At 51.6% G+C, this 24,677-nt stretch overlaps 7 protein-coding genes across 7 annotated transcripts; 1 reads left to right on the plus strand and 6 right to left on the minus strand.

Annotated features, from left to right (window-relative positions):
- Window positions 1-4,821: 4,821 nt before the first annotated feature.
- On the minus strand, window positions 4,822-7,652 carry J7T54_001513 (uncharacterized protein; the record flags this gene model as incomplete). The annotated part of the gene is made up of 5 exons (XM_051510095.1): window positions 4,822-4,828; window positions 5,199-5,434; window positions 5,913-6,052; window positions 6,452-7,371; window positions 7,633-7,652. The coding sequence occupies 5 exons, from the start codon at window positions 7,650-7,652 to the stop codon at window positions 4,822-4,824; spliced, it is 1,323 nt and encodes a 440-aa protein (XP_051358949.1).
- A 387-nt stretch (window positions 7,653-8,039) lies between these two features.
- On the minus strand, window positions 8,040-8,711 carry J7T54_001514 (uncharacterized protein; the record flags this gene model as incomplete). The annotated part of the gene is made up of 1 exon (XM_051510096.1): window positions 8,040-8,711. One exon carries the CDS (start codon window positions 8,709-8,711, stop codon window positions 8,040-8,042), a length of 672 nt encoding a protein of 223 aa, XP_051358950.1.
- A 3,489-nt stretch (window positions 8,712-12,200) lies between these two features.
- J7T54_001515 (uncharacterized protein) lies at window positions 12,201-14,292 on the minus strand (the record flags this gene model as incomplete). The annotated part of the gene is made up of 2 exons (XM_051510097.1): window positions 12,201-12,233; window positions 12,565-14,292. The coding sequence occupies 2 exons, from the start codon at window positions 14,290-14,292 to the stop codon at window positions 12,201-12,203; spliced, it is 1,761 nt and encodes a 586-aa protein (XP_051358951.1).
- A 1,514-nt stretch (window positions 14,293-15,806) lies between these two features.
- J7T54_001516 (uncharacterized protein) lies at window positions 15,807-16,409 on the minus strand (the record flags this gene model as incomplete). The annotated part of the gene is made up of 1 exon (XM_051510098.1): window positions 15,807-16,409. One exon carries the CDS (start codon window positions 16,407-16,409, stop codon window positions 15,807-15,809), a length of 603 nt encoding a protein of 200 aa, XP_051358952.1.
- A 1,614-nt stretch (window positions 16,410-18,023) lies between these two features.
- J7T54_001517 (uncharacterized protein) lies at window positions 18,024-18,886 on the minus strand (the record flags this gene model as incomplete). Its single annotated transcript, XM_051510099.1, has 2 exons — window positions 18,024-18,346; window positions 18,418-18,886. 2 exons carry the CDS (start codon window positions 18,884-18,886, stop codon window positions 18,024-18,026), a joined length of 792 nt encoding a protein of 263 aa, XP_051358953.1.
- A 1,182-nt stretch (window positions 18,887-20,068) lies between these two features.
- On the plus strand, window positions 20,069-20,561 carry J7T54_001518 (uncharacterized protein; the record flags this gene model as incomplete). Its single annotated transcript, XM_051510100.1, has 2 exons — window positions 20,069-20,165; window positions 20,242-20,561. The coding sequence occupies 2 exons, from the start codon at window positions 20,069-20,071 to the stop codon at window positions 20,559-20,561; spliced, it is 417 nt and encodes a 138-aa protein (XP_051358954.1).
- An 86-nt stretch (window positions 20,562-20,647) lies between these two features.
- On the minus strand, window positions 20,648-23,391 carry J7T54_001519 (uncharacterized protein; the record flags this gene model as incomplete). The annotated part of the gene is made up of 2 exons (XM_051510102.1): window positions 20,648-21,213; window positions 21,279-23,391. The coding sequence occupies 2 exons, from the start codon at window positions 23,389-23,391 to the stop codon at window positions 20,648-20,650; spliced, it is 2,679 nt and encodes an 892-aa protein (XP_051358955.1).
- Between the last annotated feature and the right edge of the window lie 1,286 nt (window positions 23,392-24,677).

The raw sequence follows: 24,677 nt of genomic DNA on the forward strand, positions 1-24,677 counted from the left end.
GACGAGGATAAAACAAACGACTTTGACCAAGCGCGTGAGCAGTGGACCAGGGTGATGATTGACGAGCAGCGGAGCAACACCGTTGACATCACCGGCGAATATGTAAACAAAGTGCGGTTCACTGGTTAAAGATAGTTTAGAGATCACGTTTATGCTGTACGTGGGACTTTTTCTTCCTGGAAACGAAGTCGAACTACATTCCGCAACTGCACAACCCACGCGACCGACGCGCTCGTAGTCGCGCAATGGGTGCACGTCCAGGTGAGCCGGAACGGAGGATTTGACGCAAGTATCTGCTCTGTTCCCGGGGGACACCGGGTGGATTCTGCGATATACGACGTGTCTGTCCCTCAAGAGGCGCTCCATCATCTGGCTGCATGTTCGATGGCTAATGTGGACGGCCTTGGTATTTATTAACCACTTTCTCAAAGACAAGTCACATTCTGGCTGAGCGTCCAGGACTGATCGAAGCATCAGAGAAACCTGCATCACATACTCTCCTCTTGTTTCGGGGGTTAGGTTAAGAAGCATCGGTGGACAACTTCCCGGGTCTACGCACTTCTGTGCTGGACAATGGTGAAGTTCCGAATAGTCCTATCAAGCACATTGAAGACCCCATAGTTAGATATTTCATAGTTGAACTAGAACTACTGAAAGGTGTAATATTTGTAAGAGGACTCGTGGCAAGGACAACGGCGAAAAGGATTGAGGAACACAGAGGATTGTCAACTCTCTTTGCTCGGTCAATCCTGTGGATAGATTACTATGAAGGAAGTTGTTAAGTATTTTGAAGATGGGTATATAGATTGGCTGATCAGCCCCGCCAAGCGCAAGCTAGCTCATGGAGAGACCGTGGTTATGCGGGGCTCTTGTTCCCGTCGATCGCGGCTCAGCTTATTCGCCTACTACCGTCCATGGCCTCCTATGTTAGCAAAGAGATCGAATCTGATCTTGCTATTCACCATAAATCTCTAAAAGAACCAGTTCGAACAACGCAAGACAAAGATTAGAAAGACCAGGCCTGACCAGGCCGTACTCTATTAACGCGCTATGAGTGAGCCTGTTTCCTAGCGAACATAGCTTAGAGAAATCCTTTTGTATTTCGAATTTTAGAGCTGATAGAGGTTTAGAGAGGACTTCTAGATAGGCATTACCTTCCTCCAGGGACAAATTACACCGATTGCGAGGCGATAACGCTCAGCAGTAGGGGAAAAGTCATTGCATTCAAAGATTAGAGCACGGGACCTCAGCAACGCTATGCTTTCAGGCCTCTCGATTGGATAAATAATCTGTGATTTTCTTCCTTTTAGTTGTCTGATTCCCTAAGCCTTCCACGTCCACCAACGACTATGTGTAGTTGTGAGACCCCCTGTTCACTACAACAGTCCGAGATAATCGCCCTATAGAAGTCACATGGAAGTTACCTTGATTAGCAAAGGCTATCCCTATAATAAGTTGTTAGCATGAGCGATGGATTATTAGTATACCAATAGGTAAATGACTCACATGTCACAGTTCCAGCAAAATTCACCCGGGCCATTGCAGTACACAGTACCAGTAGTAACCCCCGGTATCTCTGTACCGTCTTCGCAGACGATAGTACAGCCATTCTGGCATTCATCACCAGAGGCAACTTTCTGTCGATGGTTTAGTCAACGAGCTTCAAATATCGAGGAGTTTTCTCTCAATGTCAGAACCTATGGGACTTACATTTAAGCAACCATCTCCTGGCGGGGGGTCGCCGCCGCCACCCCCATTGTTCGGGCAGCCTACGCCAGCTTCCCCGTCACAGCAAGGCTCACAAAATGCTAGGCTAGCCCTTTTGTAAGTATAAAGTAAACCGTAGAGAACTTGGGAAACGTACCACGCGGCAATTGAACCGGGCAGGGGATTGAGACATGTCGCAGGGCTCGACGATGCGCATCTAGAAAACGCTGCGGGATCCCCACAGCCAGCAGGGGGTGCGAGAAATTGTCTCTTTTCGCTGTGGCTAGGCGATGCGAGAGTAGTGCTGACGAAGAGGGCGAGAAGACTAAATCCTTTGAGAGAAGGCATGGTTGTATGTATTGAAGGAATAACTTCAAATGAAGATGTAGTGATAGTTGTTGTTGAGAGGAGATGGAGACTGCCTTTCCTAGCACAATGGCTCTTTTATACTTCTCCTTCCTCCGTATATCCTCAGAGCTCATTCAAGATATTAGCTCGCCAAGAGACTCGGTTACGGGAGAGGTAGCCCGCATACGTAAAGATCTAGAATGAAGGATCATTAGGAATCTTGGCAATCGTCATAAACTATACTGGGGTAGGTCGCGAAGAGACTTGATTGAAGCATAAGAAGCCGGCATACGTAGAGACCCTCTAAAGGATCATTCTGAACCTTGGCAATCGTCATAAACCACGAAGGCTGAAGGCCGAGGAGGCTAGATAGACTGAAGCTCGCCTCGGCCTCTATTCTTTTATTTCCTACACACGTGGATCGGGCAAATGGTTCCTGACGCAATTGTTATGTTTGCTTGTGGCAGGTTTCTGGTAATGAGGTAATTGGAAACTGGTAATGGAACGAGCTTGTTTCGCATGAGGATCGGTACAGCGAGGTTGTGATGCCTGCCTATAACAATGCAGACGCAGCTTGGCAACCCAGGCGCCGCGGCAAGAGACATCTGACTTGTCGGCCGTTTTCACAAGCGACCATTTTGACCAGATGTATTGTTCCAGCGCTTTGGGCCCACCAAGTGAAAAGTCTCGCGTCAGTTCGAGACTGGATCTCCTTGGGAGGCTGATGATGAAGTTGAAGAACTAGATGCAGCTGATGATATTATTAAGTTTATTGGAGGAGATTGGTGACGAGTTTCGGACGGGTGAAGCGCCCTTCCCATCTAACGAAGACACCCCTGATGAAGCATAGCTTGAGATTGCGAGGCATTCCGAGGAATGAGATTCTTGATTTGAAGGTATAATTGTTAATTGAGCTGCTATGCAAATGAATGATTGCGTATCCTGCACAAGAACACGCCGGGCTGGCTAGCTAGCCTGGACGTTAAGATGCTGTGTGGTCCTTCAACTCCATGCAGTAGTGTACCTCCAGACTTCCCTTCTTTCGCTGCCCCAGAAACTTCTCGTTAAATTCCAGATGGATTATCGCCTAGGTCCGCCCGCCTGACCCTTCTTTTAAACTAGTAATTGACTTACTCTCCGCCGACGTATAGGTAGCACTTAAGGCTACGTATCCCCTAGGTAGTAATTCAAATTAGGATTCGATAAAGAGAGTAAGAAGGTATATAATATCGAGAGGGCGTTACTAGGTCGCTGTGAGTACGGGGTCGGCCTTAGCTCCCTTAAGGCTTATAATAACCTTAGTATATAATATATGTTTAATAAAGCGCCCTTTTTTTATAAATATTTTCTAGCGGCGGCATCTGTTCAATAATGCCACGGTTTGAGACCTGGCCTTAGCATGACGACGGGTGGTCCATAGTGATGCCATTGCTTCAGGCGTGGTTTTGAATGGAGGAGAAACAAGATAGGACCTGGAAGAGGAATAGCAACAGGCAATGCGCAACCTGGTCGTTTTGGCTTTGAGTTTTATTGCCCTTGTCTATTCTGATCAGCTTTATATGTAAGAAATTAAGCACGAATGTATGGTACCTCGTGCGAGAGATTGAGTCTATATGTATATCTATATATATATGTAGACCTGAAGTAGTTTAAGTATAGATTTACACTAGACTTGCAGACCTAGAAAATCAGTCTTCTATATTGAATATATCAATTCAAGTTACTGTATCACATGTACGACGTTACTCCCGCAAGCTCTTTATTTGCCTTCTCTTTGTTTCGACATTATCTATGATTTCTGTTGTCGTGAAGCGTCCGACCACTCCTAAGAGTAGTGCTTATCCTACCAACTAGATGGTTGCTTCAGGGAGCATGGTTTTCACATGAAAATAGGTCCCCTCGTCTGCCAAGTGAAGCTGACGCTACCAACAAGCCGGGATTTACGAAAGTAGAAGAGTAAGTGGCGAACTGAAAAGGCTTGGTTGATTAGTGATCCCTGCTGCTTATTTCGTTCCTAACTGCTAGATAGCGCAGGGCCGTAAGCATGGAGGATAGTATCAACTTCAATTGCAAGCAGAAAAAGCTGATCGTATCTCAAATACAGTCATTCGTTCCAATAAGGGCCGTGAAGTTCCCAAGTGCTTTTCGCATAGATATGCCGTGAAAAATGTATTCCATATTGTATAATGAACAAGGAAACCTTCTCGGAGTCAGAGTAGTATACAGAATGCGCTCTTCCACTCAGAAGCATGTTGTAATCTTTCTCTCGGGCAGCTCGCGTAGCAGGCGTAGACGGAGATGAAACCACCATGTGAGGTCCGGACTGCCAGCTATTCCTGACTTTGGTTTTCATATCCATGGTTCGCCTCCGAAATATACAACATCTTGGCCATCTCTAAGTATGGGGCCTCTTTTCATATTAATCATCACCATCCATCGTGTATAACGGGAGGATCACACTCGTCTTCTTTGTCTTCAGATTCCGAGCTCTCTTCCGCCATCTGCATCCGGGCCTTTAATATTGTCGTTTTAAAATGATAACATTGATGGATCCGATTTTCCATGTCCGGATTGACCTTGCTATTTGTGTCATCATCGAAGGATAGAATGATCGGTCCCTCAAACGAGTCGAGAAAGTCGACGAAAGATGAATGAACCCAAGCCATGTCCGGTGACGGCGAATACTGCAACATGGGCCAATTTCCTGAAAATGAACGATACAACTCCACCGTGTAGCAAGTTTCTTCAGCCTCTGAAGTGCAGACCTCAGATCCTGCTTGTTGTAGCTCAGTAGCCCAAAGTGGTAAAGCGGTCTTCCCACCATCCTGGAGATGATGCGGGCAGCGTCTGCCCTCCCCGGCGAACAAAAAGCAACGATGATCTTGTCCCGCAGTAGACCACCCGAGCTCTTTTCCTCTCCAAGGGCACCCTGAAGGCGGTTGAGCAAGTCCGTGAGTTGTGTGCGCGGGACATCGCCGAGCACTCGATCGCATACGGCCTGCGGATATGGTACCAGGTCTTTCATGTTGCGGACTAGCAACCTTTTCCAAACGTGCTCAGTGAGGTGATAGCCATGTGTCACATGTGGCCAGCATGCATTGTCTTCTGGATGTTCTTGGTGGTATCCTTCGTCGCTGTCATACTCAAAATAGTCGTCGTCATAGTAGTCCTCTTCGTCATAGTAGTCCTCTTCGTCATAGTAGTCCTCTTCGTCATAGTAGTCCTCTTCGTCATAGTAGTCCTTCTCGCCATCATCATTGAAATAAGGGCTGCCATCTAACACGAGAGTCTCCTTGCGCGACTTGACAGTTGATGCCCTGTGACCGGCTTGACTGTCGCTTTTGTACATTTGGGGGTCTAAAAAATACACCCCTTTGCGCTACGCATATGCATTAGCAGCGGCGCAGAACTGGAAAAGATTAAAGTGTTCGAACCATATCACCAAGCTCATCCTCTTGATACTCCACTACTTGGCTGCGGAGAAGGCGCTGAAGCTTCCGACCACGGTTAGATAGATAACCGAGGTTGCAATGGTTCTGTAAGTTCAGAGGCAGTATCGACAAGTCGCCAAAGCGAATTTTTTGTGTCTCTTCGGTGATAGCGGCAGGGCGTGGAATATGCAGTACGCATGTCTCCCCGGAAGAGTGGTTGTCACAAGGCCTTTTGCCCGTGATCTCAAGATGCTGGCTACCATCTGCATTCCAGACAAGGCGAGGCATGTCAACTTGTTTGAAAGCACGATAGTCGTCGTCATCTGGACATCGCTCTACCAAGACACAATCAGGTGTCTAGATCAAAGTCCGTCAGAAAATCCGGCGTCAGCTCAAATAAAGTTTAAAGTGTGGGTATTGCCTTACGAAGATGAGTGGCAGATGCTCCCACTTGATGGATATTTTCTCTCGCAGCGCATCATCAAGTTGATCGTATGCGTCGGTCATGGAGCTCTCAATGTGATTCAGAAAGTCGCGTTCCACTGCCTCATCTTCCTCGAGGGGGCCTTTTTGCCCCATCGTGGTTGTGGATGAAAACGAAAGAGGACCCGCAGCTTCGTAACGTGTACGGTGATGATAGTACCACGCATGAGGAGGGGAAATCTCCGTTCCGGATGTGAAAGTAATCAATGCATCATCGAAAGTCCAAGAAAACCTTTCATTCAGCCTCTTGGCCAGGGCTGGTGACAGGAGCCTGATCACCGTCTTCTGAGCCGACATACGCCGGAGATGGTGGAGGTCGTGTGAGCAGGCATATTCTCTGATTTCAATCCACCAAAGTTGAGAGCCGGTATCCAGAAACGACTCGAGTTTGTTGATCGGCTGTTTCCCAGTAAGATAAAGAGATTTCGGTACCTGCAAAGAGCCATTGTCCCCGAGAACCATCCACTGATCGTCATGTTTACTGCTTAGCGCATAACTGGGCTCGTCCAGGAACACTCGGGTAGGGCACAAATCGCAAGTGACCCTGTGAAAGTTCTGATGATACTTCGCCATAGCATCTTCGGACGTATTCAGAGTGGGCTGTTGAATATCCACCCATTCCTCTTCGTGAATCTGTCCTCGTGCAGACTCGGACTGCGCGTTCTCCTGGATCCGATAGAGTCGGGTACTGGCGGCATCGGCAACAGCATCCCTTCCTGCCATCCTGGCTCTTTCGATCATCTCAAGGTCTGCAGGCTCGATAATAGATTCAACCTCATCCTGGATGTATCTCCTTTGGCGCTTGCGCAGATCCATATCTGATCGTGCGGTCAGGGATTCAAGGTCGTCGATGAAGTCTTTGAGATGTTGAACAAGGTCGCTGAACTTGGTCTTACCCTCAATTGCCCATCGAGCTGTTGCAGGAAACCCCGGCGATTTGTCCGCCTCTGACGTGGGCTGGGGTTGCGTCAATCTGGCCAGGTTTGTTCCCCTCAGCCTTGGCACGAGAACCCTGATGAGCGCGCTCGGTGACAGAGCCTTGCCCGTGGGAGTGGCGTCCACGGCCCTTAATCCGTACCGTTGAGAGAGCTTGCTGTGATTTTGGAACAAGCTGGCAATGTGGCCCAATGTCTCTTCCACGGCTGAAACCACTTCGTGACTCCAGGTCGGGCACCCATGATCTCCGGGATCATCGCCTTCAACGAGACCACATGCGCGCCCCCACGTCCACAGTCGCAGGCGCTGATTGCAGTACTTTGCTTCGAGAAGAAGGTAGTCGGCGCCGAAATATCGACCGCGCTGGATAAGCTCGAAGCACTCAAGGCAAGAAGAAAACAGACCCGCCAGGCCTACGACGCCGATGGTAAGACCGACAGGTTCCATGACCTCGTCGCAGTCGCGCCTGATTTGAACACTGGTGGTATGGACATCAAAGCAAAACAACAGACACAAATTCCCAGCACCGATGCCTTGATTATATACAGAGGTATAGCAGCGAATCAGCCTCGTCTTCAGCTTCAGCTGCACAGCCACCACCACCTATAATAAGGCGGCCCGGTATCGAGGCCCATGCACGTCGTCATTCACCGGGCGACAACGGAGCCAATGGACCATTGATCAATTAACCGCTCGCACGCGTGCACACGTTAAACCAACGCCTTACCGGCTACATGCTGTGGCCATTGTGTGCCGGCTTCGCATTAGACAGATGGATGCGCCCCATTCAAGAGCTCCATTCGTTTGCCCCCTAGGTCCAGGGCCATATAGTCATAGGAGCCGGGTCATTCTTATGAAAGCGGTGCTGCTTGCTTCCAGATCAAGGTTGAGTTCACAGTCACTATGCCTCGTCACAGATAGTGTGAGCGATGTGGCCTCGTACATGTACATTCCGCAATACGTGTTGAGGGTCTTGCAGGCGGTATAGATCATATCACTTGGCATGTTCAGAAGCTATGAATATCCTGATATGTTCTCGATAGCGCAGAATCCCGTCAAACCATGTGCGATACGAAAAAAGCCTTCAACCTGGACCTCACCAAACACCTGCAAACCATCCAGCCCTGCAAGCACTTAAACACGGAGACCTCGGGCCATCTTGCCCCCGCAGGTTGGAGGCGCAGTCCTGCTGCTGGTGTTCTCGACATCAGGGCCAGGGTTAGGATAGAGGACATCGGAGCCCTCGACCGTCCTGCAGTTGTTCACCTTGCTCCCGACATTGGCCACGAAGATATCCGGACGTCCGCTTAGTGAGCCACCGTTGTTACCACCAATGGTGACGTGCGCGCAATTCATGTACATTTCGCGATTGCCGATATTGTTGTGCCAGCTCCAGGCGAACAGGGCCTCTCCGCTGGGGGTATCACTGGGGACGGTGAAGGGCCAGTCTTTCTTGAGCGGGCAGTTGCCGATCCAGCTCTTGATCACCTTCCAGGAGGCGCCGCCGTCGTAGGAGAGCGAGGCCTGGCATGAGCCACCGTTGTGGGTAGCACTGCCGACGATGGAAAGGGTCTGCTGGGAGCCCGGCTGCCAAGTGGCGACGGAGGCACCCTGAGGTGTGTTGAAAGAAGTGTGGTAGCCCTTGCAGGGATAGTTGGAACCATCAGCAGCCAGAGGATTGACAAGATCATAGTCAATGTTGGTCGTATGGGGGTTGTACCGGGAGCGGAACGGAGGAGGATTGCTCATTTCCATGTGGGCAGAGGCCAGGCCTAGCATGGATGCGACGATGGCCAGCGTCTTCATTGTTCCAGCGGGCTGAATCGACCCAAAAAGCAGGAAGACTATGGTAAAGCTCCGTGCGGAAGCTTGTATAGGGCACACAGGGACCGTTGTTGAATCTGTTTGGGGAGACCCTGGGTCAGACGAGCCTGTTTTTGATACTGTTGCAACTAAGGATTCTTCGAGGCGGCTTATTGCGAGGCGGCTTATTTTATACTCGAATCTCGCTGCAGAACCTAGTTACAACCTCCCATGATGTCACAGTGTAAGCTTGAACACAGGTCTCGTCTTGATGCTACCATAGCTTCCTCGGCATGACCACTGGCAACACGTCGATCACTCGAACTCCCATACAGAATAGTCTAGAGAGCTTCGCTATCATTTCGCGAGAGGAGGATGAGGCATAAGACAGAAACGTCCCATCGCTAAGGGTAGATTTACCCCTTCCTGGACCACATGTAGACGAGACGTTACGTTAGATCTGCCACTTTGAACTCCATGTAGCTTAGTATCATTGGCAATAATCTTCGTTTATCTATTATGCCAAGGGAAAAGCACCGTCGTCTCGTGTCTCGAGCGTCAGGCTCCTATCATGGTATTCCAATAGATGCATCTGACCTCCTGCTCTCCTGTCAGATAATGTTGAACATTGTCACACGTTCCTTTCCCTAGAATATTTCTCAACTTTCTTTTTCTCTTGTTGTTTCCAGTCAACGTCAACGTGGTGTAGGACGCTGTGTTCCTGACCCGTATACGCCCCTGATTGCCTGGCTCCGACTATTGGCTGCTTCTTCTCCTCGGAATCATAAGCCTTCCCAATCTCCAGCCTCTTAGGTGGAAGTACGGTTCTCTCCATGCGTCAGTGACATGCATGCCTCTAAATTGTTGAAACGCACATGTTTGCAGGCAGACGTCGGTACTTGCGCTCGTTGTCTAATATAAGTATCTCCGCCTTGTTCACTGCCGATTTTTCTTTGCCGCAAACTTGACCAATGCCTTCTCGTGCGTTCATGCAAATCATCCAAATCCGGGGAGGTGCATCGTGTTCCCCAGACCTATCCACAACGACCCAATTCGGCAAGAGAGCATTCATTTCTTCTGGCCAAGGGCTTGGCTGGAAGGCACAACAGTAACGTTACCTCGTAGTGTGCCATGTCTGTCCTTACTGCTTCGACGTTACAGCCCAGTCCCGTGGATAGAACCACCAAGTCTGACGTTGAGAAGTCGACAGGCTGTTTCAACCTGCACGATCCGGGAAATAATTGATAGCTAAATGCAACACGGATAATCCCCATTTCGCACGTAACGTTGCAAAACCATGTCTCCAACAAGGCGTGTTGCGAGTCAGATCGTGTAGTGGCCAAAACTATCCAAGAGTAGATATAGCCGCGTCGCTGCTACTTCTTTCGTTGGACATGAATTGCTTGTCTGGGGATCGAGTTTATCCAAACTGGTCTGCAGTGGCATCTCAGTGTGTTGTCAATCTCCAAGACAGTAAAAATGGCAAAGATATCACGTTAAAAGACAGAATACACAGCCTATCCCTCGACTCGTATAATTCCACTCTCCAGGAGCCTGCAAGTTCACAGGAACTGTGATCACCTCCGCGGTCAGAGGACGGCTTGTGCAGCTCAGTCGCAGAACGTCTTAACCGAAACCCAGCTCTTCTCCAAATCAGTAACGAATGTCTGCCTGCATGTATGCTTGGTAGCAAGCACGTTAAGTGAGCCAGCGAGCTCAGTGCTGCGTTCGACAGATAGCAGGCACTGTGCTGCATTTTTCTCTCAATGTCCCGATTCAGCATATTAAGCAGACTGCAAGTGCATTCTTCTAGGTGATAGTGCAGCGTTTACTAGCGCTTCATGTGGATACTTGTGTCTAAGGCGCTATTGTTCGCTCCTTTCGTAACAAGTAGCCTCGCCACGGCTCCGTGCCTGGACTCCAAGGCCTTGGACAGCGCCGTCGATCCACAGCTGTCCTTCAAATTGACATCCGCTCCACTCTCGATCAGAAGCCGCGCTGTAGCTTCGTGCCCACCTAGGGAGGCCACCATGAGTGCCGTTGATTCATCTCTGTTCCGGGCGTTGACATGTGCTCCCCTATCTATGAGGAACCGCACCACGGCTTCTCGTCCAGCCCTTGAAGCATACACCAATGCCGTTCGTCCCCAATTGTCCTGAGCGTGCACGTCTGCTCCGCGATCAACAAGAAGCCATACCAAGGCTCCATGACCCTCCCGTGCAGCAAGCATTAGCGGCGTCGCTCCCTCCATGTCCTTAACATTAACGTTCCCGCCCTCGTCAATAAAAAGCCGGACTATGGCGTCGTGCCCATGTATAGATGCAATATGGAAAGGTGTTAATAGAGGTGAATTACGCCAAGGTGCCGAAACGACCGGCCCCCTTCGAAGAAGGCCCCAAGGGGCTTCAAGAGCCGCCCCCCTTTTGATAAGAAGCCGCGCCAAGTCTTTGTGTCCCTTCATTGAGGCAAAGTTCAGTGCCTCTGTGCCAAAAGACCTTACTTCCGCCCCCTTGTCGACGAGGAGCCACAGGATGTGTTCAAGGCCGCGATTTAAAGCTCTAAGGAACGGAATAAACCCCTGTCCGTCGGTTTCGTTAGGGTCTGCTCCATTCTGTAGTAAGGCCTTCACCATGTCGCACCTCCCAGTTTGGACAGCCCATGACAAGGGTGTGCGACCTTTGAAATTCTTCAAGTCCTTTCTGCATGTGAACCCTCTGGTGATATCGCTGCCCTCAAAATCGGTCGAATTCAAGCCTAGAAGGGCAGCTACCGTATCTTTATGGCCATTAGCCAGGGCGGCGAAGAAAGGGTGCTGGAATCGCTCCTCATAAACGCCCACCGGTGTCTCTGTTTTCATTCGCGAGCGAACGAGTGTATCCAAGCCTTGATCCGCCAAGACATAGAGAGCAGGTGCGTGCAGTTTATACTGCCTTGTTTTGTATCTTTGGAACAGATTCATTACCTTCACCCCTTGCAAATCGAAAAATTGGGTAATGAAGTTATCCTGGGGAACCACTAGCGCCGCTGCGTTGGCATGGTGAAGGGCCTGCTGACTGACATATTCTAGGAATGGAAACTCCTCTTCCATGGCATTTGGTCTGTCGTCTTTTGTGCTTGCCTCGTTGATGATCGCCTGTACTCGATGGTGCTGCAGGTATGCCTGACAGCAGCTTCTGAGTCTTTCCTGGCACAGGCTGTCGCGATCGAACGAGTCATATCCAAGGTCTGGCCACAATAGGGATAGACCTTTATCCTTGAGAAGAAAGTCACGGACTGACTCGTGCATGAATTGGACCGTGGGAGATTCACTTCTTGTGAGTTCTGCGAGACCTTTGGAGGAACTGATGATAAGCCTCTCAATGCTGCCGTTCCGGTAACGGACGGGCGTGTCTGGTACAACTTCGTCGATAAATCCTTTCTGATAAAGGCCAGACCAAAGAGCGTGATCAAATTCTTGAGGGGACAGAGGTCTTTTCGCAAAAAGGATCCAAATCAGGCAAAGGAGGAGCTCCAGATTGTCCCGATCTGACCTGTTACTTTGGTCCTTTTCCAAGATGCTCTTAAAAAGATCACTCAGATCTCGCGGTATCTCTGCCAATCGTCTCTGAAGGGCCATCCCGCCGCGGCTATTCTCCCTATTGAGAATATCCACGACGAGTTTGACCCACAGGAAGACCCCATCAGCTTTTTCGAGTATCTTTAGTTGCATTGTCTCTTTAAGTCTCGGGTCGTTGATTCGAAGTCGATTACTGACGTATCTTGTCAAGTCCAGCTCATGCTGGGGAAGGCTCTCCAAGGTAAGTCGCTCTCCTCTACGAATCTCTATATAGGGATAATGCCTGCTGGAGAAGCACACTCGGAAATTGATCCCTTGTTGGAAGCTGATATCGGCAAGGTCCTCAAAATACTGGACCATTTCGATGATTTGCTGTTCGTCGCTTTCATCCAAGGCATCGATGAAGCAGGTGAGCGAGCGTTTGCCGAGCGAAAGTACGGCTGTGCGAAAGATATCCTTCAGAGTCACCAGCGCGAGACGTTCTGTCTGCTGGGGACCGGTGTCGTGCACCTGTTCCAGATTCATGGGCAGATCCATGCTCCGTTGAAGAAGACGGTAAAGCAAGGAGCGGTACATGCCCACCACGGACTTTTGAAGGTATGTGCCTCGCGCATTGAAGAAGAATGAGAGGGAGATACCGCGTCTCCCACCCGGAGGCTTGAAATTCGAAAAGGCAAACTTCATGATGGTCGACTTCCCAGCACCCGGCTTGCCGCGAATCCACAAAAACCCGCGATGTTCTGGAAGCTGCATCATATCGAGCCATGCTTTGTAGCTGGGGTGCTCCGTAATCCACCGGCACGTATCAGCTTGTGCTTCCTCAATCGTCTTCTCACGGACCTTCATATCATCGAATGCCAGCTGTTCGAGGAAGCGCTGCCTTATCGATACTTGGGTGTTTCTTGTGGGGACGTCACACCTACTCGCCATGGGCACGCGGCAGCGGTACTCTTCCAGCAACTCTCGAGCATAGGAAGCCGCAGTGGCGGCTGCATATCTCTGCCAATCGTCATTCTTGTGGGAGTCGGCGTAATCGGAGATGCCTCGGATCACGAGACAAGGGAGTGTGTCTACAATCCCTGCTGCCTCCATTTCGAAACACATGACATTCAACTCCTGCGCGATTCGGTCTCGCTTGATAGCGTCCTTCATCAAGTGACTGGCAGATGCTATCGCTCCATAGTGCACCTTCGGGTCCTTGGATATTCGCTTGCTCCGCGGGACCTGCTGCGAGAAGTCGCACTTGTCGCAAGTAGACCTGCCAGAGCTGTGTCGGTGTGTCTCCCGGAAAAGACGGTCTTCCAACTTCGGACGACAAAACTCTGGGTATTTGCCAAACTTCTCGAGCATCATAGTCGGCAAACGACTAGCCTCTAGCTCAAGCTTGGACCGCAAGCTTGTTACGAGCGTACCAAGCTTGGACGGCGGCGGCCTGGGATACGCCTTTCGTTGAAATTCGTCGTGGACATATTTTCCTAAATCGCTCTGCATGATCCTCGTGCCAACGACGACATCTCCCAGGCGTAGATCAGCTATCCTTGGGGCTCCTCCACCTATGCCAACCATAAGAGCAATGTCAATGCACTTGAATGTTCGGTGTAAATTTGCTGCGACGTCTGCTGCCTTAACGAGTCCGTCCTGGCCAATTGGTAGACAAGCGATAACGACGTTGTGTTGCCTTATACCGCCCAAAACATAGCTGTTGCTATCGTTCCTGTCCTTTGGAAGCGTCTCGTGGATTTCGTCGAGCACGGCGCGCGCTGCTGCCATTTCGATGGCCAGCGCACATATCCACGCAATGGTGTAATCTTCATGCTTCAGCGCATTGCGTCGCTTTATTGAGGGGTACTTTTCTTCTTCGGGCTCGTCATTGAAGGATTCGTCGTGAACTTTACGCCGCTTGGGGGTCGGTGAAGGAGACCGGACGTCCGAATCGCGCCTCGTTGGGTTAAGCGTAACCGTGGACGTCGGCGCCGGAACCTCATCAGGCGCCTCGTCATCGGACGATATCACAATGATAGAATCCATCTTTGACCTCGCAGTGTTGGAGCTGAGTTGGAATGGAGAGACTCCACGAGGTGGAGAGCAAGCTGAGTCCAAAGCAATGCATACCTGGTAGGTAGGTTGGTAGGTTGCACATTGGTCACGGGGGAGGCTGAGCGGTCGCGAGTGGGGCTGGCGCCTGCGCGCCTGCGGCTCACATTCGGAGGAGCGGCCGTAGCTAACTTCGACGAGCACAAGGAATACGACACTCCTTCAGCCGATAGGTAAGAATACAAAAAAAAAAAGGGGGTGTAAACGAGATCTAGAATAAGTGCTATGCAGAAGAAGTACATACAAACATGGAACGTATACTATAAGCTAGGATAATTACCGTAGTCTACATGCACTTAGTCTTTGACCCACAGCCGGCCCGTGCCGCTATTCGGGCTAAACAAGCAAAGCCGCTAAATAAAAGTCTTGTACCGTATACGCCTGAATAAGATAAAAAAAACTGTTCTTCGGACGATATCTATTGTCCAAGGAAACTAGGCTTCTTTCGCACTATCTTTCACTACCGCGTGACTCCAGAGGGACGCTCCAAGCAGTGGATTTCAAGTTATGCTGCCAACGACGGACCCTGTCTGGGTTTTAGGAAGAATACGACGGAATGTGGTAACTCCTGGCTTCTTTGAGGGAAAATAGCGCGCCACAAAAGGAGAATAAAGCATATGAAGTTGCTTCGATCGTTGATTTTTTCTTATTTATTGTCACGGACTTAACGTACTCGCTAACCAATGGACCCGAGACCTCCTAGGGCCAGGAGATCATAATCGGGCTGTTGATCCCGCTTTATGGCAGTGGCTGGCAGAGAGTTCTGGATTGGACGATTGATGAATAGACTGGAAGTATTTAATGTATCCTTTCGATTTCTAAGCCCGGGACTGTTTTCGCAGGTTTTCCCTTGACCAAACGGGCGCAAGCGGATTTTGGGCATACTCTTGATTTCCTGAGTATAAACGTATTTGAGATGACAGTGGCGGTCAGGAGAATTAGTATTTGAGCGCTTTGAACTCGGACAGCTGGATTGTAGAGGGAAGCGTGCTACTCGATTTGTAGATATGAGTGGATAAGGTGGAAATGAGGCTACTGGATGCCTGGACTACGAGCATGTACCTCGTTCTGTGTCATCATGACTGACTTTCAGGCGCCAAATCCTACGCGTCATTTTCGTACATCCTCAGCCTCCTCCTGCGCAGCCAGGAAAGCCTTGATCGCCGCTTGACATTCGTCTCTGCGGAAGTTGTCCATATCTGGCCAGCCATGCTGTCTGTAAATATCTTAAGCCAGGGGGACGAGAGATATATATCAACTAGATGGCGAAGTCCAGACATCGACGACCTGCTGTGGCTTAAAGGGGACGCTTTTAAGTTAGAGATACAGCGGCTTGAGTAATGCGAAGAAATCGGCGACAGACTAGCATGGTGAGTGCCGCCAGTCCGCTTTATGTTCAGGGGCCCACTCGTAGGGTTCGTTCGACACAGGCGCAATAAAGGACGAGTTCACCCGTTACGAAGCTTAACATAGCCAGGCGCTTCGAGCCAGTAGATAACTCCGAACTGAGTGTCTAGCAAAAATATCAGGGGATCGTTCTCGCTAGAGCAGAAGCCAATAACATGCGCAGGTATGGCGTCACTGAACTCCGGGCCCTCTGTGTAGAGCTTCGTGGACTCTGGTTCATCGTTTGACTTTGAACCGGCGCAACCACGATCAAAGTTCCAGAACGTGCTGTACGGCACGGTTTGAGTTGCCAAGAAGTCACCGCTATATTCGCTAAGGTACGGAAGATGGCGTAGAAGCTCAATAACCGTGTCGGTCTTCCTCATGTTACGGTACCTTTCCTTGGTGATAGAAGGCCAGCCACCAGAGGGTGGATTGAGGATGAGAGACTCGCCCACGTACATCTTAGCGAGAAATGCATAGTAGTCTCCGAACGCACGGACAGTGTCCTCCTGCGAGTACGACATGCCTTCCAAATCCTCCAATGGATTATAGGTAGCTTCGGATAGAGAAGATGCGGAAGACTGAGAACGAATATCCACCATATTCTCATCATTCTCCGTCGCATGGGAAGAAGCGTGCGACTGAGATGAGGAGGCGGACATTGCGATGACTGAATTTGCGTAGCACGGTGTCGCAGAATAAGGAAGGACTAATCTAGGAGGATGCTATTTCTTTTCTTCTCCGCGTTGGCAAGCATGCGACCCCGCACTTGCCAAACGACAAACTTCATAGTCTACTTTGACCCACAGCCGGCCCGTGCCGCTATTCCCGCTAGAAGTGTGCCCACTCGAGGCGCCTCCTACTCCTGTAGGGCTTCGAGCCTCACCAACCTCATTCCTCCTTGTCATGGCTGCCGCGGCGTCGCTTGTCCGTGGCCGGTGGTTGTGAGAAAGCCAAGAAGTGCGACTCGATGAAATGGCCAAAGAATGTCCTTGTTCCTCGTGGCAACGGAAAGGATAAAAGTTGAAGAAACGCTGGCCAGCACCAAATGTCCATCGCCACGGGTATCCGTCCTGGCGCTTCCTGTACAAAGGGCCCGAGGTATTTCGCGTCGCCCAGCACCAGTATTTGTGTTTCGGCTGCGGACTGGAACGTTTCGTGATACGAGTCCGGCGTCTCATGATCGAGGTGGTCGAGCCGAGGTGGAAGCCAAACCGTGTCGAGGAACGAAGCGAGCAATGTGTCTGGTATCGTGCGCTGCTTATGCCTTCCACTCCATTACTTCTTCAGGAGCGCTTCTCAACCCAAGGGCTCTGTGAATGTTGATGCAGCAACTGGCCAGAAGGCGGTCGTCCGGTCGAATGCGAATATTGATGAAACCGGAATCCAGCTCTCCAGCAATGGCAAGTGACTTATGACCGAGACAAACGCATGGCGCACAGTGGATGTAGAGTGTGGTCAGCGGCAGGCCCTCAGTCAAATAGGTCTTTTGCGCGTCATTAAGGTTGTCCCTGTCGAACTCTAGGATCTCTCCAAGCACGCTGAACTCTTCGACCTGGACAGGCTTTCGGGCGTTTACAACTCGCCGAATCAGTTCGCAGAGGGCCTTCCCCCAACCCGGATTCGTGGACGATGCATTCCAGGCAAGAGACTTGCCTTTATCATAACTTATGCAATCCGACCCGAGTTGTCGAATGTCGCAGACATTCTGACTGCTGAACCCGCGGCATTTGCTCGTAAGGGCAAAACACAAGCTGCGCCCTGCAAGCTCGGAGTGAAACGAGTCTGTTGTCCACAGTCAATCCATCTTGAACACCTTTCTGGGACGCCGGGGGGGGGGGGGGGTCCACTTACCAAAACCTTCAGCTATTAAGTTCAGTTGTCTAGAATAAATATACTTACTCGGCGATAAATTCTAATCTTCTGGCGAGTACCTCGGTTCGCAATGAACCATCTTGCAGATTATACCCGAGAGCCACACGGTAAACTCGCATATCACAACCTATACTTCTATTTCTTCAGTCCTCTACACCCGGCATTCTTCCGATCGAGGCATGAGCCTGTCCAGCCAGGCTGAGTACAGCTGGGTCCAACTGAATACGCCACAAGGCTTGGCCTAGACGAAGCCCGATGGACATCGAGCGGAGGTCCAGCGCCAAGGTAGTGGAAGGATGAGTACTGTCCCTTTGCTACTAAAAGGGGGTGGCTATCCGTAGAATGGGACTCGAATACATACAGCTTCAGACCGACAGTATTAAAATACACCACATTATAGATCAGAACTTCCTTGTCCTCTTTGCATTCTTTGGCTTCTCATCCGCAACCCACTCATACAGTACATCCGTCCTCATCGCAAACTTAACCCCCTCCTTCACCTCCGCGCCCTCGTGCAGGAGGTTCTCATGCTGGAAGATTAACACGCTACCGGCCCTCGGCTCGACGTCCACCCTCCGCTTCCTGTCCAGCGACAGGAAACTCGTCTCCCCCCCGACCAATCCCCCTCCTCCTGCGGCCGAGTCGCCGAGGTAGAGCTGCAAGGTGTAGAACGTCTGGAACCGCGACTCGTCCGTCTCGTAGCAGTACGGACCATCCGTGTGGGCTGCGTCACTTCTGATCAGCTAAGAGAGAACAAGCGAGGGGAGCTCTTCATGTGGCAAATTTTGTACGCACGCTGGAAATACTGGCCCGCGGTGTAGCGCAGGAAGCTCATCCGGTCGTTCACCCTCCGGAACCGCCACTCCCCGCGCCTCACCCTTCCGTAGTCCTGTGGCACGACAGCGAGCCGCTCCTGCAGCCCGTCTGCCGAGGCGCACCGCGCCCAGATGCGGTCCGCGATCGTCTGGTTGCGCCAGATGATCCTCCCGCTGTTCCGGTAGCCGGGTCGGTGGACCTCGCCGCCGGGGCCTCTGACCAGGGCGGGTGGCCAGGGGCCTTGCTCGACCCCGGCGCTGGACTCGGCGAGGGCGGTGAGCTGGGCGCATTCTGCCGGGGTGAGGACGTTCGCGATGGTGAATGCGGCGCGGTCGGTATACTCGGGTATTTGTGTTGAGGCCCAGTCGATGGGTGTGATGCTGAGGGGGAAAGGGGGTGGTGAGGTGAGGAAGGACGGGTCCGGGATGTCAATGTGTGGGCTGGACATTGTGATCGCTGATCGCAGTGGCTGTCAATACTCGATTGAAGGAAACGAGAGGAGCATCCTGGAAATTGCCTGATATAAGAGTCGATTTAGGACTGTTGCCTAAAGACTCTGCTAGGAAGGAAGGGTTGTGATAATGATGCCTGTTGGCGGCAGGGACTGCTGCCTGGAAGCAGAAAAAGATACCACACAGGCCTCTTACAAGCCTATGTGCTTTGGCAAAGAAGCATTCGTACGTATCCAATGGAGTATTTTCCAGGATCAATTGCATCTTACAATCAACGCAAACCTTCTCTATCCCACTACGTATACCGGGAGGGAATTGGGGCATTAGTGCATTCCAGTGCGGAGAACAGCCCGATTTAGCGTTGCCAGCCCGCGTGGTATGCACCATGCACCATGCTGCATGCAGCCGGTCCTCAGCTGACTGCTGAATGGCGTGGGGTTGTCTCGCAGGTGCGACTCGCAGGGCTAATATGCCCCGTCCATAGGCTAAGACTTGGAAAATCTGCACTGGATCTAAGTTGAGCCTAGTCAGAGCACCGCAAGTTGCAACCGATGCGGACGGCTAGCTCAGCCTCCAGCGCAGTTCATCTGGTAGGCAGCTTTCCGCCGCCTGGGATTAAGATGCATATGACAGGGGTACTCTGGAGGCAGGTCCTACGAGCAAGACGTATTTCGAAAGAGAGGGTGCAGCTGGAATCTTCAAGTATCGAATCCAGAGTCCATGCCCAGTGGGTAGGCACGTGACCGCCGGTGCCCTGCCTAGCGTACGCCACTGTGGAACCAGATGTGGCAGCCAAGGCTTCAACGATTGGGTTTATACTCGCCCGCTTGAGTGAGCTAGGAAGGGGCTATAATGCAAGACAAGACCAGGCGTCCAATCAGTCAACGCGGTCGCACATCCCGTTGCAGCAGAATTCGATCGAGGCTTGATCTAGATCAGGTTAAGACTGGGCCCGCTTCAGGTGAGCCCGTACGAGGCACAGAGGTCGTATGGCTGTATAAAACAATGGCTCCTTGCCGACGAAGGACTCATGAGCAGTGTCTGGAGTCTCGAGTCTGGACTCCAGGGTTCAACACGATCCAGTGCTCCACCATTGACGTCTCAAGCCTTGCACCTTCGAGCCGTCCATAGGGTGCCTTAGTACCAGCAGTCCGGATTACTGTATGAAAAAAGCAGACATGGAGCTCTCCACCATTTCGGGCCTGTCGATACTCGCGCTCATTTCTATGCCTCCTGCAGTGTTGGCGCAGGGTCGCGAGATATGCTTTACCGAGAGTACGTGCCCTCTGCTCACTCTGCACAGCAGCGACTGATCCTATGAGCCCTTGTGCTAACCCTTCCCGTCCAATAGAGCGCGATAGATACCCCTACGCCGTGACGGAATGGTACTGCGGCTCCGGCAGCACTTGCTGCAGCGTCCCCGACGACTCGGAGGATGGCGAGCTGCTATGGGGCTGCATTGACACCGACGAGACCTGCTCCAGGGACACGTGGCTCGCCAGCGAGAACATGGGATTCGAGGTCACGGATGACGGATACGGAGACGACGGTGACGAAGATGACGACGGTGACAGTGACAGTGACAGTGACAGTGGTGCCCGCGGGTCTGTAGCGTCGTTCTCGGCCGTGGTCTGTGGCGTTGCTGTGTATTGGGCTGCACTGGGCATGTGAACTACATGTAGACACTTGACTGCTTGCCCTCACTAGTGTGATAGAGAATCTGTTCAAGAGGGCTTCAAGCGAACTGTACTGTGTACTTAGTAGAGTAGAGGAGTCGGACGCCTCTCCATCTCCGAGTAGGCAATCACGCCGTACGTGTCATCCATCTCCACGGCTTCCCGATCTCCCAAGCTCGTTTGAATGACACCATAGCACCAGCGACCTCCCATATCCCGCAGCGCTACCTTCCTCTCCCGCTCCGTCATCACGGCCGTGCCCTCCATCTTCTCTGTCCATCTCGACTCGGCAACGTACCACATTTCGCCCGCAATGCTGCGCGGATCCACAGGGAACGTCGGCCAACTGGCGAACATACTTGCGATGAGGACGGCCGCCATGAGAACCAAGACACCAGCGCTGGTGCGTGCGCATACCACGTGCACACCCTGGGTCAGCGTGAGGTCGTATGGGACGTTGGCGAAGAGCATGGGCAGAAAGTCGGATAGGACAGCCATGGTAGAAACGCCGAAAAGTAGAGGGTCGCGATGCCTTAAGCCGGCGAAAATGCCTGTGACGGCATATGTCGGTCTCTTTGCCAGGACGGATCGTGTCGCGCCTTGAGGTTTATTTGCCATGCGACGATATGGTGCGAGAATCGCGACACCTACACCAGAATTTGTCAGTATTCCCCTTTCCCCAGTCTTCCCTTCCTGGAAGAAAAGGACTCACTGTCGAATATGCATTCCCAGCAAAGGATCACAATGACACCAAGGGTTGAAGATGCAAACCGCACACCAAACCTCTCTTCTTCCAAGAATTGTTCGAGCTTGTCGGAGAGGGCAAATCCAAGATGATAGTACATGATAAAAGACGTGAGAGCTACAAGGTAGATCAGAAACAAAAGGCGCCACCAGATGGTGAGCGCCGCGAACGTTGAAGGCGCTCTCTTGTGCGTCTGGATCTGACTGTAAGGGTTTCCACCGGTTGGAGGATACCTAGCGCTCTCGGAATAACTCGTTTCTACCATCATGGCATCGCATTCATCAGGCCTTGACCCACGCAGACTGCGCTCTTGGTCATCGCAGATGACAATGCCGTACTCCTCGCGAGGTCCGTTGCGAAACCAGCCGAGACCAAAGTGCATCTCGGACGTGGCCGCCTTGATGGCCTTGTAGTCTAAGGCTACTAGCGATCGTATATCTGGATTCCGGCACAGACTTGCCGCACCAGCAAGACACCAGGGGTCCGCAAAGACACCCGTCTTCCACGATCGAGAGACGATGAGAAACAGAGCCAGGAGCAGCCCCACAACAGTGGCCATCAGACCAAGAAGAACGTACGACTCAAGGGGCGACACGCCGAGACCAAGTGCACAGCCGACTGCATATTTCGATTTGCACGATCCGTGGAGCTTCAAGCCGATAGCCTCACACGCCACTGGTGCCAAGGCGGTAGACAGCCAGACGGCGAGTGTGGACAAGAGAGGGACTGGGTGGCCCTTTGACACCATGCCAAACGGCCGCCAAAAGCCTTTCCAGCCTTCGAAATGCAACGTTAGCGAGTCTTTTCCGGACGCGCCCCGAGGGTGGGACAGGGTGGCAAACGGCTGGTACAACTTGGCGGTCATGTCGACGGCCCGCACGGCAAGGGCGACAATGACAGCCACGAGAGGCGGGAGGAATTTTCCCATGAACACTTCGGCAGGTCCGAGATTATATTCCCTACTCTCGACAATGATGAGCGGATCAGAGCCTCCCGTCGGCGTGGAGGTAACGGTGAGGACTGTCTTGGTGCCTGGGACGGATGATGTGTGCGTGATGGGAGCGGGAAATATCGTCGAGGTGGTAGGCGCTCCATCAGGACCGACGGTGACCTGCAAAATTGGCGGGAGTGTCTCCAAGGACGTCACAACTGTGCCCCCAATCTCGCTCGTGAGGATCTTGGTCACAGAGTTCTGCATCTTGAGCCCATTTCGGTCGACCGTGAATGTCGAGAAGATTGTTGTCTTGCCCAGCTTGATATACTCCTCGCCGGGTTTCGTGGTCGTTACCACAACGTCGGTGGTGACTGATGCTTCGATCTGAGTAGTTATAGTCAACGTCCTGGTTGTATCGTCATCAAAATACACCTTGTGGGCTGTTTCGCTAGGTGACGATGACCCATATGATTCATGCGCTGTAGGCTGCAATGTGACTGCGGATCCAGGGATGGTCTGGACCGTGGTGGTGACAACGTCGCTGGTAATAACGCTGACGGTGGTTGTGGTGAATGTCTCGGTGATGGGCGGTCCAGTCGAAGTGAAATTGATAGGCACTTCAACAAATGCTGTTGTCAGAGTGCCCTCGTCCGCTTCGTTTGATGGACCACCAGAGACAATCTCGTCGTCTTCCTCCCCGGCAGGTTCGTCCTGCGTCGAACCCGTTGCCCGAGGCTCAATTGCGTTTACTTGCGTCGCCTTGTTCTGCCGCTGGTCCAGGCCCTGCAGGCCATCCCGATTGTCGGACCATGTCTCGTGGTGCTTCACTGTTCGCGTTTGGATCTTTGCTGTAGTATCCGATCCTTGGAGCGCAAGGTTGGCGTAGACGACAACTCCAATGAGTGCGACAAGTACGGCAATCAAGCTACTGAGGTACCACCATCTCAGCGAAGCAGGCCGATAGTCTGCTTTGCGGAGTCCGCTCTTTCTCGTGACAGAAGCTCTCCTGACTCCCTCGTCTTGGAACAGCTGGGCGACGTTAACCGGTGCTGTCTTCGGGCGATCGGCCGCATCACTATACAGCTCAGGGGTGGTCGGCCAAGTGGCCTGATACTGCTGCGCAGAGTACTGGTCCATGTTACTCATTAAGCTCCGTTAGAGAGTAACCAGATTGCTGTGCGAACAGTATCTCGTGTGAAGTCGGTTTCCCGTAAGGATTTGTAGACATTCTAGCCAAGCAGACTGGCCGTGCTTCTGGGGGTCTCCCGTGTCTAATAAGACAAAGGTCACCCGGACGAGTCCTAACCTCCTAGGACGCCTCATTGACCTAAATATTTGTAGCATGTCCTGTCATTGGAGGCGTTGGGCAAAGTCAGGTATGGAGGCGCAAATAACTTGAAATAAGCGTTGCGCTTGGCTCCACCTCAATAGCGAGAATGTTTTCAGCTGGCTCGCCATCAACGGCAAAGGACGAGAGACCCCAATCTAATATGGAGGTTTTGCAAGCCTCTAAGGCTGTTAGAGGCTTAGCCAGCTGAAATCAGTTGTCCGGGAAGTCTTACTGCGCGGTTCGAGGCCCTTCGATAAACCCGGTGACCCAGCCAACGGACGCCCCACGCGGTTTGATTGGACTGACACTCGCAGGGCTGAAAAAAAAAAGCATGTCACTTGAGGCAAGCGGAGGTGAATAGACTTTAGTGCGCTTTCACACCGAGATCCGGTGGAATGCATTTGAAACATACTTTGGATGATGCAAGGTGATAATTGCTGTGAGGGCGATCTTAGAGCTGCTGGGCACTTAAGATTACCACGTAGCGCTTGCTGACAAACATGCAGCTTGAACCTAGACGATGTGCACTCATTGATGCTGAGTAAGGCAAGAGGAATCTTTCAACATACATAACCTTGAGCAGCGATTCGTGAAAGGCAATGGTCGTTCAGGGCTGCGGGTCAATCAATCAGGCCCGATCTAGGGGATCTATCTGACTGATTGACGCGAAGTTTGCACAGAATCTGACTGTTTGGACTGATACTGACAAGTGTGGATTGGATTTGATAAAGTTCGTCCTTGACCGAATGGATTAATTGATAGATAAAGAAAGGTCGATATGAATGAAATGAGGCTTATGGTGATGAATGGTTGGTAGCTAAGTGTGGTTATGAGGAAGGTGATGGGCTTACCGCTTGAGTCCATAATGTAGGTACGTACCTAGGACCCTGGGTCCGGGCTCCGGACGCCGGACTCCGGGGCGATCGGAGGGCGGCGGCCGGCGCGTGTTCTTATTGGTGAAAAGCCCATAGAGGCGGATCTAGGCACCCTGTCGTGCCGCTTGATTCGCTTGATCAAATACTCTGGCGAGCGGCAACCTACAGATTGATTGATTGCAGGCCTCAAGATGCCTGATCTTCTGACTGCTGTTCGCGAACGAGGA

The sequence above is a fragment of the Emericellopsis cladophorae genome (genome assembly GCF_022114955.1).
Source record: "Emericellopsis cladophorae strain MUM 19.33 chromosome Unknown NODE_82_length_77520_cov_115_195279, whole genome shotgun sequence".
Lineage (NCBI taxonomy): Eukaryota > Fungi > Ascomycota > Sordariomycetes > Hypocreales > Bionectriaceae > Emericellopsis > Emericellopsis cladophorae.